A 13215-nucleotide genomic window follows, 5' to 3' on the forward strand; every position below is an offset into this window, starting at 1 on the left:
AAGGTCGGACCCTAGAGTTCAGACCCTATGAGACCCAAAAGCCGGTGTTAGTGAAAGAGACAAAAAATATGGCAATGGTTTGTGAATACATATGACCCATAATAAGCTATAAAGCCCAGCCTGGCCTGAAGGGTATTCCTTTACAATCATAACTCAGTATTTTATTCTATATGTGCTTGCTCTTAGGCTACACCTACTGTTCAGTGTTACATGTTACAATGTCCATATTACAGCAGTGTAACGTAATTTCTCAACTATTAGCCACGGTTTATACATGGATTTTGCTAACATTTCTTCAGCTATGAGAGCTATCAGGCAGTTAATATGGTATTAATATTGCAATGTATCTTCTGATTCAGATACACAGCAATGTAAATTCTAAGAGAAATTCTAAGTGCACATTTGTCTGAACTGCTGATGTAGAAACCATTTTGATATTTTTTTCTTCTGGAATATTCTTGAGTCTCTGCTAACTATAATAATATATATTTGTCTTCGATGGGGTCTAGACAAGCACCACTCTTTCCATCTCAATGAGCTGGTTTAGTTGCATTCATAACCTGCTACATATAAGTCATTCACATTTCTGAAAAATATCCCATATTTAATTGTTTTGTTATCTGCTTCTGACTAATTAGAGCATATGCTAGCAGCCACTAGCATTAGTAAACATTTCTGAAAGATTATTATTATTATAAGTTTAGTTAAACCCTTATATCATAAGGGTTTAGCAAAACAGAACACCTACATAATTATGCTTTAAATCTTTCGCAGAAAGCTTATATTATAAGTGTATCTTTTTAGCCATTCTTGGGATTTGGCCTACTGCAACCTCCCAGCCCTGTAGGCAATATGAATACTGGGTGGAGGAGTAATTATATTTATGAACAATAATCTAAAGACTTAATCTGTTTCCTGTCTTCCTGATTGTGTCTTGCAGAGTTTCCACCTATGATGGAGGTGAAAGGGGAGCCGGGCCCTCAAGGGAAGCCCGGCCCAAGGGGCCCAGCAGGGCCTTCGGGACTACCAGGGAAACCAGGGCTGGGTAAACCGGGTCTGAACGGTCAAACAGGCCCCCCGGGGCCTCCGGGATTCCCTGGCATTGGGAAGCCAGGGCTACCAGGGTTGCCGGGCAAGATGGGCCCTAAGGGGATGCCTGGAAACAATGGTGAGCCTGGCCCACGCGGAGAGCCCGGTCTAAGGGGACTTCCAGGTCAGCCCGGCCTCCCAGGGCCAGCGGGCCTGTCCCTGAATGGAAAACCTGGACCCCCTGGGGGAAGGGGGATCCCAGGATCCAGAGGGGAGCCAGGCCTGAAAGGAGGGCGTGGAGTCCCTGGAGACCGCGGACTGAAGGGGGAGAACGGTAATGGCAAGCCAGGTCCAGCTGGGCCAAGGGGTCCTCCTGGCCTCCAAGGACTTCCTGGTGCCCCCGGAGCCCCTGGAAATGGAAAGCCAGGACTCAATGGATTGCCTGGTCCAAGCGGGCCGAAGGGTGATCAAGGGCTTCCTGGTGATGCTGGTCTACCCGGAGAGGCTGGTCTCCCTGGGCCCGCGGGGGTTCCAGGGCCGAATGGTTTAGGGAAGCCTGGTATTGACGGTTTGCCAGGGATGCCAGGACCGAGTGGGCCGAAGGGTGAGCCAGGAATGAGAGGCACTCCAGGGTTCCCAGGACCACCTGGATATGGTAAGCCTGGACTATCCGGGCCGAAGGGAGACAAGGGCCATGTTGGCTTACCAGGGGCACCTGGTGAACAAGGGTTACCAGGGTTGGACGGCCAACCTGGAGACAGCGGTCCAAACGGGCAGTCAGGACCTCCAGGAGTACAGGGCCCTATGGGTCTGCCAGGGAAGCCTGGCATGCCTGGTTTCAAAGGAGAGCTGGGTCCCCAAGGTCCTCCTGGCCTTCCTGGGCTTCGAGGAGATCAAGGTCCTCCTGGCTTGTCTGGGAAGCCAGGTATCCCAGGTGATAAAGGTCTTCCCGGTCCCAACGGGGCCATCGGGAAACCAGGCCCCAAGGGCGAGGGTGGCCACATCGGATTGCCTGGAAATCCTGGACTGACTGGTGGACCAGGACCAAAAGGTGAGAACGGATTCCCTGGAACCACGGGTCCCCGAGGCCAGTCCGGCATTCCTGGCACCCAAGGTCCCCCCGGGCACATGGGTCCACAAGGAATTCCAGGAATTAAAGGAGATCTAGGCCCACCAGGGCCACCAGGACTGGGAAAACAAGGTGACAAGGGCTTGCCTGGTCCCCAAGGCCCGTCAGGAAAACCAGGAAATTCAGGACTTAATGGCATCCCCGGACCCCCAGGTCCACCTGGGCCACCTGGCCCTCCAGGTACTTCAAACGGCCAAACAACAGTTGCCGGAATGGGGAACATTGGAGGTGGAGAGGTTCCAGATGGAAAACCTGCAAAGCCACAGCTAGGTGGCGCTGTGCTCTCTGCATCAATGGCTCCAGCATTCACTGCCATACTCAGCACACCCTTTCCTCCTTCCGGCATGCCCATCAAGTTCGACCGAACCCTGTACAATGGGCAAAATGCTTACAATCCTGCCACTGGAATGTTCACCAGCCCCCTATCTGGAGTGTACTACTTCGCCTACCATGTGCATGTAAAGGGAACCAGCCTCTGGGTGGCTCTGTACAAGAACAATGTGCCTGCCACGTACACCTACGATGAGTACAAGAAGGGCTACATGGACCAGGCTTCAGGGAGCGCAGTTCTGGAGCTCAAGGAGAATGACCAGGTGTGGGTGCAGATGCCGTCCGACCAGGCAAATGGTCTCTACTCCACGGAGTACATCCACTCGTCCTTCTCAGGGTTTCTGCTGTGCCCCACATAACCTCCTCTTCCCACTCTTCCTTTTCTATGCCTAAGCCCCACACCCCCCACCCCCCCTCCCCTACCATCACCACCACCCCCTTCTCCCTCCCTCTCTTCCGCCGCTCCAGTGGCCACGTGAGGAAAACCTGGAACAGCAACAAGAACAACAGCGGCAGGAAAGACAGACGACAGAGAAAGACTCGTATGAACGTATGAAAGTGAAGAGTTGAAAAGCAGGAGAAGGAGACTTCATGCTGTGTCTGGGTTTTAGCTCTTCCTTTCAAATGTCCATTTTTTTACTTTTAAATGTTGTCTTTATTTTCTATTTTCAGCCTACATGATAATAATTATTGTAATTGTTATATTATTATTATTATTGTTATTATTATTATTATTATGTTGTTGTTATTGGTATTGATGTTGTTGTTTATTGGAATCAGACTATTAAGTGCCTTACTTTGCAATGTTTAAAAAGCCGTTAATAAGACTTACCCGTGTGACTGCACATTTTGCCAAATGTTTTCTGACTCCAAAAAGCGTTCAAAATCTCTGAAGACTCTGGGGTTTGGTATTTTTTCCCCTAGCTGCAGTCACAGTCCATGTAATTCAGTGCATTGGCCATTATATGATACATATTTCCTTATTTAAAATTGTCAGATCACACCTTAGTGCAGAAACGTCATAAATGTGCTTGACTACACATTCCTATACATTCAATAAAACAACTCCTCGTTGGAATAATGATTGTTAGTTTTTATTGCCTTTTGTCACCCTTCTTAATCTGATAAGTTTCGTTTTTTTCTGAGAAGCAGTTTTGGTGCTCGTAGTTAAATGAGAATATTGTTTGTTGTTTTTGTTTTTGTTCTGTTGCTTTGTTTGTTTTTTCGTTCTATGTGTTGCAATTCTCCATTGAGAGATACTTACCTTACTCTGTGACAACTGTGCGGAGAGCATTGTGCTATTACTGGAAGCTAATGGCGTTGAGAATACTGATTATTACTTGATTACCGAAGGCGTCCAAGCTGCGTCCAACATTGGCTTGCTCATATGCAATTTACAAATACAAGCAGACCGAATCCTTGAGAATATCTTGTATTACAAAACCACAGTTCCGCATCCAAAAATCAAAACTAGCACAACTCTTTACAAAATTGCAGATCAGTCATGTGTATGATTTTAATCAAAACAACCTAACATCAAGGATGGTGCTGGGGCTTCTGATGTGGCAACTGCAAAACAGCCCCTCCAAGTCTTTGATACCGTCTATAAAAGTAGTTCCCAAACCTTTTATGATAAGCCCTCTGTTGACAATGAGGGGAAATAATGTACAGTACATTAGTAACTATAGCACCATCCTTGGTTCTGCCGATTTAGATCTAGAAGAAAGAGCAGGAGAAAGAGTTTTCATTTCTCTTCATTTAGTACTTTGCTTATGTTTCAGTCGGTGTGGATGGGTTTTCCTACACAAGCCACACACAAAGACACCATGTCTATCTTATTACTTTACGAGGTAACCACAAATCAAATTCACATCCACTGGTTGAAAAAGGAAATCATTACAACGATATTATCATCATAGAGGAAATTCATCATTTGCACCTGTACTAGAAATAGAAGTCGAGGTTGAATGACGTCTACAAACCATTAAAATCCCTATAAATGCTAAGACAAAGTCAAAAATGTGTCATCATACAAGCCATGAAATATTAAAATGACCATATAGGCTGTGTTGTGAAAACAGGATGTGCTCTGTATTTGAAGGGTCTAAAAGTCAATCTTCCACCATATAGTTTAAACCAAGAATGGATGTTGAGTTAAACGTGTCCTTTTCAACTCAAGTGAAGCATTCAAACATTTACTGTTTAGAGTGGCCATCAATGCAGAGCACAGGGCACAGAGTGATTATGCAAGCAGAGCAACGTGTTGCTGTGACATTCAAGTTGTTCAGAGCGGTTAAACTATAAGAACGGTGCAAAGAAAGTAATCAGTGACGAAAGTATTGAGAAAGACTTAGATGAAATTGCATGCTTGGTGAGGAAAAACAGGAAGGACAGACAGGACAGAAGTGACGGTAACTGTTGATGCCACTTTAGCCGATTATTTAAACAATATCCCAGTCTCATTCATCATTGTAATACATAAAAAACAAATGAAACCTAATGACTGATGTGCTGGAAAAGGGTTCGTCCCATAGCCTAGATAATAGTAGTTTGGCAACATTTGGAAAAAAATAAAAAAAGATGTAGCAATAATGTTTTTCAGTGTGAAAAGGAGTTTTTTAAGTTTCTTCCTTCTCTTCCCCTGTCTGCAGGGTGTTCATCACAGAGCACAGTTTGTATAAACACTTCTCCCTTTTAGACGCAATTTTGTTGAAGGTGTCTTTCATATTACTGAGGGAAAGGACACGTCTGAACATCAATAGTTATAGGCATTGGTGCACTCTTATACTGGCTTGCCATCTACAGTTCTCCACTGTTAAGGAAAGGTTTGTATATTATCATGGATTTATTGTTTTTTTATCATTTGATTTTATTGTTTTATTTTTACAGACACTTGACTAACCTTGAATTTGATATTTTTTTCCATATCTCCTGCTTTCACCTCTTCTGATGAGACAATTCTTTATTAGCAAATATCATGCCATATAATATAAACACATCAGCTGGGAATAGAATGTTATTATGTAGAATTTGTCATGCTGTCTTCATATCATTTAGAGTAAACAAAGGCAAGAGATTAGCAAGTCTTGATTTGCTTTTTAAGGGACATTGGTTTCAGAGCAGAGACACACGAAAGAGGCCAATTCCGTTTGCACATGAAGACCATGATGGTGTATTTATACATTTGAGATATCTGAATAAGAGTCTGAGATATCTGAATAAGAGTGTCTAGTAATTATGAATTATGAGGATTGAAATATGTTGTTAACATACTACCATTATTTGTGAAGGATTGTCTTGGACAGATTTTTTTCCTTTTTTATGTGTTTTGTTATACATATTATGTTATAGGGTTATTGTTTGTCTTGTACATGGCTATTGCATATCCTTCATGCAATAGTATTTGGGTATAAAATGCACTCATTTTTGACTGAACTGTTTTTTTTTTGTTTGTTTGTTTGTTTTTTGGTCTACTCATACAAAATCTACCATACTTGATTGTATTGACACCACATCAATAAATTCTTTCTTGTATTGATGTTTCTTTCAGTGTTTGCTTTTTTGTAAAAAAAAAAAAACTGCATGGCACCACAATCCAAGCCCAATATCAGTCCAAAACATATATATATATATATATATGACTCTTTCAGAGAGAGACACACACATACACACACAAAGTGTAATGGGAGTTTCAGTAGGGGTCTCAATAAAGTCTGGCCAGTGACATAACATCATTTCAACAGCAGGGGGAGCTAGTGGGATTAGTCATCTTTACACACAGAGGCTAATACAATATGCTAATATACTTATTAGATACAAATTAAGTGTGGTCGATATGACTTGAAAAAGTTTTCATAGCAATTCAACAATACTTCAGAATGGTTTGATTTAATTAGAGATTACAGGCCTGAACATGAAGTTTATACTGCCTTCTAGACAAACTACTTTGTGCACTGTACTGCACCGACTACAGATTTACAGCACTGGATTTGAACCGATCAATCATAGAAACAGGCTATAAAATAGACCTAGGGCTACACATCTTCAGCCTTCTCCCATTAGGTGTTCTGTCACACAGATATCACGCACAAGAAGCCTTCAGAGAACTAATGCAAGTGCAGCAATGGTAGCAAGGGGATAGCAATGATTTTTTTTTTTTTTAAACCTCCATGCTGTTTACAATTTGTAGACACTGTCTTGACACAAACAGTGCCAAGCATAAACAACACATTGCTTTTACAAAGCACTGGGTGCCTTAAAAATCACTACATAAATGCAATGTGTTGTTGTTGTTGTTGTTGTTGCTGTGAACTATAAAGTGAAAGGGGAACCTCACTAACTACCACTAATGTGTAGCACCCACCTGGGTGATGCATGGCTGCCATTATGTGCCAAAATGCGCAACACACCAGTTTGAGGTGAAGTGTGAGGGAGGGGATGAAGGAGCCAATCACACTGAGGAAAATAAATATGAATTACAAGCAATAAACAACAGAAAGACTAACAAAATAAAATCAACACAAATAATAAAAGGATACTGTACTATAGAGAAACAGATCCAGGCTTGCTCAGAGCAAGGCCTGTATCTAAACGGGTACAGCAACGAAGAGATATTACTGAAGAATTTGTCTTTGTCAAGCCTCGATATGTCTACATAGCCTAGATATGTCTAACGTGCTTCGTAGTATACCCCACATATAGCACTGTTAAGCATTCTGAAGGTGTTGTGGGCCTAATTCATTGAAACACAGATGAAGGAAGATGCTGCTAATTGCTCCAGTGAAATGCCCTCGAAAGCTCTGTTGATGATGCCTTTTGGTGAAGGTTGCTGAAAGCTGCTCTATTGGTGATGCCTTTTGGTGAAGGTTGCTGAATGTTGCTTTGTTGGTGATGATATATTACATTACATTACATTACATTACATTACATTTGGCTGACGCTTTTTAACCAAAGCGACTAACAACATGGTAAACAGTAAGTTTTTAGAACAATTCTCACAATTTTAGGACAGTTTAAAAAAAACATTAGAGTACAGTAAGAATAAGTGCGTCGGTGAGTGCTGTTTTTAACAGTTACTTGTCAGTTTAAAACGGCTGGTGAGTGCTAGGATCAGTAAGACTTGTTGTAAGTGTTGCTATGAGAGTAGATGTTCTCTAAAGAGCTGGGTCTTCAGGAGTTTTTTGAAAGTGGAAAAGGATGTCCCTGCCCTTGTAGGAACTGGCAGTGTGTTCCACCAACGAGGAACAACAGATAATATATATAGGTTGTTTGATGGTAAATACTGTAGGTTTGGCTGTTGATTGTTAGTGATTTTGTTTTTGATGGTAAATAGGTTTGTTGATGATTTTGTTTTTGATGGTAAATAGGTTTGGCTGTTGGTGATTTTGTTTTTGATGGTAAATACTGTAGGTTTGTTGATGATTTTGTTTTTGATGGTAAATAGGTTTGGCTGTTGGTGATTTTGTTTTTGATGGTAAATAGGTTTGTTGGTGATTTTGTCTTTGATGTTTGGCTGCTGATTGTCCGCTGCCTATTGACGGGTTGTGAGCCCCTACCCTCCGCTAAAATTATTATGACTCCTGTCGAGTTTTGTGGAGAGGAATGGACAGATTAAGATGACAAAATGATGCCAATTATAGCCTGCTATAGAGTAATCTGTGTTACTTGACTGGAGGCCCCATTCAGATATCAGGGATGGATAACATAACTCATATATATATACATATATATATATATATATATATATATATTATGACTATTGATTGTTTCAAGAGAGTTCCATCATCAGCATCTAGTTGTTTCCACAAGGCTTCTGTTTTAACATTCCATATTATGTTATTTTAATGAAGCGGAAGTAGATTGGAAACAAAATAGATAGTTAGGGAAAGTTAGGCTCAAAACTAATGGCTGTTTGTTTGTTAAATTTTAAACTGATTTAAGAAAGTTTTGTTTTGTAATTGTTCAATAAAACCACTTGTTATTAACTAATATTAACTAAACTAATGGCTGGGATAGATTCAGCACCCCTAAAAACCCCTAGTTAGACATCTCAAAAGCTAATATTGGTCAACAAAATGTTTTCATTATTTTTGCCCAGACCCTCTGGGCACCCCAAACTTGATGGGCTCTCCAGGTGTTTCCCCGAGGATTTGGCCATGGATAAATTGGGAGGAGTTACTAGACACCTATAGGAACACATAGTAAAAAAAACTATTGGTAAGAATTTTTTTGCAGATTGGCGGAAAAAAAGCCTAACTTTCCCTAAGAACGTTCAAGCATTGTTTTTGCTTTTCTTGTTGAAAGGGTCTTTAATGTGGTTTGGTAGGGCTACTTCACATGACAAAGGTGGTCAAAACTGCATCTAAAATCATTAGGGTTCCACTTGAACCGCTCCAAAACATTTAGCCTACTGGAAACACAGCACTAAGAAGGCACTAGGTATTATGCAGGATTCTAGTCATCATTGCTGTGGTGATATGCCTATGACAATAAACTTGAACTGAACTGAACTGAACTGAACTGAAAACACAACTTTGTAGGCTACAGTACTAGGCCTACACCTTCAATAAAAAAATGAAGGCTAAATAAAAACAAAACTGCCAGGCGAAAGAGAGATATGACTTGCTACTGTTGTGACAATACCCAACAAGAATACTAGGCTATTTGATTGACATATGGCCTAAATATTGTTCAATGGGTTTTCCTATTTGCTGCTTAGGATTTCCTGCTTTTGGTGGTCTATGAAGTCTGAGGTGATCACACAGGTAGGGACATTTAGTCTTTTTTCCTGTAATCTGTTCAACAAATAGCAGAGCGTTTGCTGTTGACCTTTCAGTGTGGACACCGGGATAAATCACTGTCACATAATAACAGCGTGAGTCATTGATCCCATGGGGCTTGGTGAAGGGACTTTCTTCTTACCTCATCGCATTGCAGAACAAGTTATAGCCTATGCAAATTTTAAACTATATTATTGAGTAATTTGACATGAACGTATTATCTCTAAAACATTTTTAGCAGTTGTATAGAGATGATGATAATAGGCTAATGAGATTCGTTTACTTTTGTCATATGCGCACGGCAGCTCGTAAAACATCAGCCGACCTGTCATCGAGCGTCCTGCGTAGCGATGACGCCATGGTGAGTAACTCCTCCTTGGCTATTCTAAAAAGAGCTCTCATTCTCGCAGCGAAGAAGGGGAAGACAGACCTCCCAGCGCTTATTGCTCTCCAGCCACATTCTCCGGGATTGATACGGGATTTCAATGTTCAGCCTGCTCCTTGTAAGTGACATTATGACCCTACGAAAATAATCACGGAATGTTTTCCTTATTTTAGAGAAAACGGGTAGCTCTTCAACTACATAGAACTCGACAAGAGTTGGAGGCTAACCTTAGCGCGCGTGTGTGTGGCAGCCATAAGTAGCTAATGTTAGCTTACATTACTTCTGAAACTTGACCTCGATTTAATGTTAAGCTCGTGTAGTTTAGCCCATAAAAAAGCTGAACAATCCAAAGTGAAATGATGTAGCAAAGTTGGTGTTCGGAAGATTCGACATTATTGTCCATGAGATGTGCAGGTGTACCTGTTGGTTGATTATTGTTTTCTTTACTATTTAGCGGTAACCTGGCTAGCTTGCTATCAAACGTAGCCAGACGCTAGCTCTGTCTTGGTTTGTAGTTACAATCCAGATGTTAAGACGGGGTTTTCCCTTTGGCTGTTTATTATTGTACAGCTATATTTTCACGTTAGATACAAGAATTATTGCATTTCAAGCTCAAACTAACGTAACGTCAACTGATGTGGCTGCTGGCAAAGGTTAACGCAACAATCGCACGGCTATTTATCGCTATCCTAGCATGTAAGTTAACGTGGAATGTGTGTCTCAGGAGAACGGAACAAGCTAGCTGGCTAGTTTATACCAGTTTTTGCCAGACTATCAGTTTAACGTTACCGATTGACGACAAGACTGAGCATTTTGGTTGTTGGTGGTGAAAGGGACTTGACAAAACCATAACAGTTATTTAATGTTAGCTATTCGAACAAAACCTCGCATTATCTCAACTGATTGCTAATGTTAACTTAAATCTCCGCCTAGCTGCTCATCATTTTGCTCCTGATCCTAAAACGTTGCAGTTATTGTCTGGCGTTACATACCTATGGGGTCTACATGTCTATTATGTGACGTTAACTCTCATTGGCTAAATCAAACGGTGGACAACATGCTGTTATTCATATTGCAGTTTAATACAGACAGCTGGTGCTGTTGGTCTGTTTTCTCATCTGTGGAGTCCAGAAGACAAACGCATTCAAAACACGAACTTACATTAACGTTAGCACTACCTCTTTGTTTAAACCGGAATCGATCTCCATGTGTGTGCATTTATTTGGTGAATTCTGTTTTCAATTACTCCATAAACGTTGACAGACAAGCTTTGGTTTCTGCTAAGTGACACTTGTTTCGTATTAAGAGTTGACTGTCACGTTTTTCTAATGCTAGGTCATTCATGGCCACAGCCATTGTTATATCAACAGATTTAATGCTAGTCTGCCTTTGGGTGATCAAATCATTTTAGAGCGATGATTCATCGTGTAAATGGAGCTTAGTCGATGTCCTTGTTAAGTAAACAGCCAGGTCAGGTGTCTCGTCAGGTCGGTTTGAGATGTGGTTTATCAGTTACTCAGTAGGCACGGAGCTGCCAACTAGCCTTCCTAAGCCAAATTTGGAGGTTGGCTTCAATAAGGGACGATAGCGAAATTACATGGTTAACCCCGGCAAAGCGTTTGTTGGCATTTAATTAACTTGAACCGGAAGGTAGATAGATGGTTGCCATTTGAGACGCTGTATCTCTTGTCTTACTAGTTCCTGTTCCTGTGTTAGCAGACGCAAGGGAGGAAACGGCTGTAGCTTCGCGGATTAGATGTCTGCCGTTTTGTACACCGTGCAATCCAATATCAAGTGGCACTGTGGCCAACTCTTCCCACACATAGCGGGCGAAGGAGAATGAGGACGTGTCTGGACATGTTGTCGCCTAACTTGCTGTGGCTGAGCAAAATTGGCTAACAGAGTCGTATAACGTGACATCAAACGCACGTAGTGTAGCTACCGAGGCCCTCGGAAAAACTCTGGTTCCGTTGGTAATTCTGGGCGGGCGTCTATTTGCTGTCGATCAAAGATCACACTTGACGTGACAGGGGCATGTTTGACATCACAACTGCGGCTCAGAGGACGTAATGCATGTTATCAGAAATGTTTGGTGTAATGGAGTCTGCCATGCAGGGAGAACGTTTTTTAAAAAAGACACAGTAAATAGAGGCCTTCAACGTGCTTAGCTTGCGTTTCCCAGGCAAATTTATTAGGTGTAGCGCTTCATGTTTCAGAGCCTCCTCCCATTACCTGGAGCAACTTTGCCAGAGAATGACAAAGATGCATTAGTGTATTTCAGCAGTTACTTTGACACAGTTGCAATATACATTCAGATTAAAAATCGCAGGGTATTCAACAGGGTTGTATTAAATTGCCTGATTACTGATTAAGATAACTTCCATAGTGAAAGTGGGGAGATGATTCATGTAAACACAACAGGAATATAATCCTTCATCATAAATTTAGATTGTTCTCTGAAATCTTGTCCGTTTCTGATGCCAGTCAAAATAACGGTTACTCGGAAATCCTGGGTATGTGACTTGCTTTTGTAGGCTTGTTGATTGTGTCTGTTGTCAGCTCAGGGGAAGGGCTTCCATAGAAGAACTGGTAGATATGCATTCTTGTCTTTTTTTAAGAGCTTTGCTGCTACAGCATAGGATGCTCTCTGTCCGCAGGGAATCCATGAAATATGCTGTTTTATTACTTTGTGATTCTTGTTCAATATAGCAGAACAAGGCAACTAGTTAATTAATCGCCACCTATTTTGGTAATTGGTTTTTGTCATTTTGTGATGAAAATACCTCAATTCTCTGATTGCACCCTTTTGAACTTGAATATTTTTAAGACAAACTTATTCTTCTATGATGATAAACTAAATGTATGTGGTGTGTGGACAAAACAGGGGCATTTCAGGACATAATCTTGGGCTTTGTCAAACATTAATCAACATTTTATTATCACAGTTTTCTGACATTAAACTACTGTGATTAAATCAAGAAAAGGATCAACAGTTTATCGTATAGTATGCGTGCTGGTTATGTTGTTGATTGTGTCCCTTGTCCCTTGAATCATTGAATAAGCTACTGTAATGCGCCCTTTTAAATTGCCCCTTGGGGACAAATAAAGTGCTTTGACTTGAATTGAACATTTTAGCCTAATCTTCTATGAAAATCAATGTTAATGTAAAATGTTAACGTAAAATGTTAATGTTGCAGGCCTAGTTCTAGCTAGCTTCTTTAGCCACCACCTATTTTGAATTACTTGGTTGATTAATGGTTAAGTTAATACATGCAGTCGTGCAGTGAAGTTGCTGTTGATAAGGTTTGGCTTTGAATAGAAAGAGGAAGTTAAAATGCTGCAGAAGTCAAAGGATGCATGAGTGGATATGTAAATGCCGCAATGCCCATCAACTGTGAAGTCAAGAACTAGAGTTTATGTTTTGGGATTATGTCATTATAACCTATATTCATGTTGCTTTTATTTCCTATAGTCATAATATCATTTTAAATCATTATGTAAGGTGTTATGCCTGGTATAAGCAGTGAAGCAAATAGAGAAGACCAGTGGTTTAGGCTAAGGTA

At 41.2% G+C, this 13215-nt stretch overlaps 1 protein-coding gene across 1 annotated transcript in view; it reads left to right on the forward strand.

Moving 5' to 3' along the window:
- The window catches only part of col8a2 (collagen, type VIII, alpha 2), a 17978-nt gene extending 11951 nt beyond the window's left edge, over nucleotides 1-6027 (forward strand). The window contains exon 2 of the mRNA XM_042076399.1: nucleotides 941-6027. Coding sequence (XP_041932333.1) covers nucleotides 941-2847 — 1907 coding nt within the window. The 3' untranslated portion in view covers nucleotides 2848-6027. The remainder of the gene's footprint in view (nucleotides 1-940) is intronic.
- Nucleotides 6028-13215: the final 7188 nt, after the last annotated feature.

This window comes from Alosa sapidissima, chromosome 21 (genome assembly GCF_018492685.1).
Source record: "Alosa sapidissima isolate fAloSap1 chromosome 21, fAloSap1.pri, whole genome shotgun sequence".
Lineage (NCBI taxonomy): Eukaryota > Metazoa > Chordata > Actinopteri > Clupeiformes > Clupeidae > Alosa > Alosa sapidissima.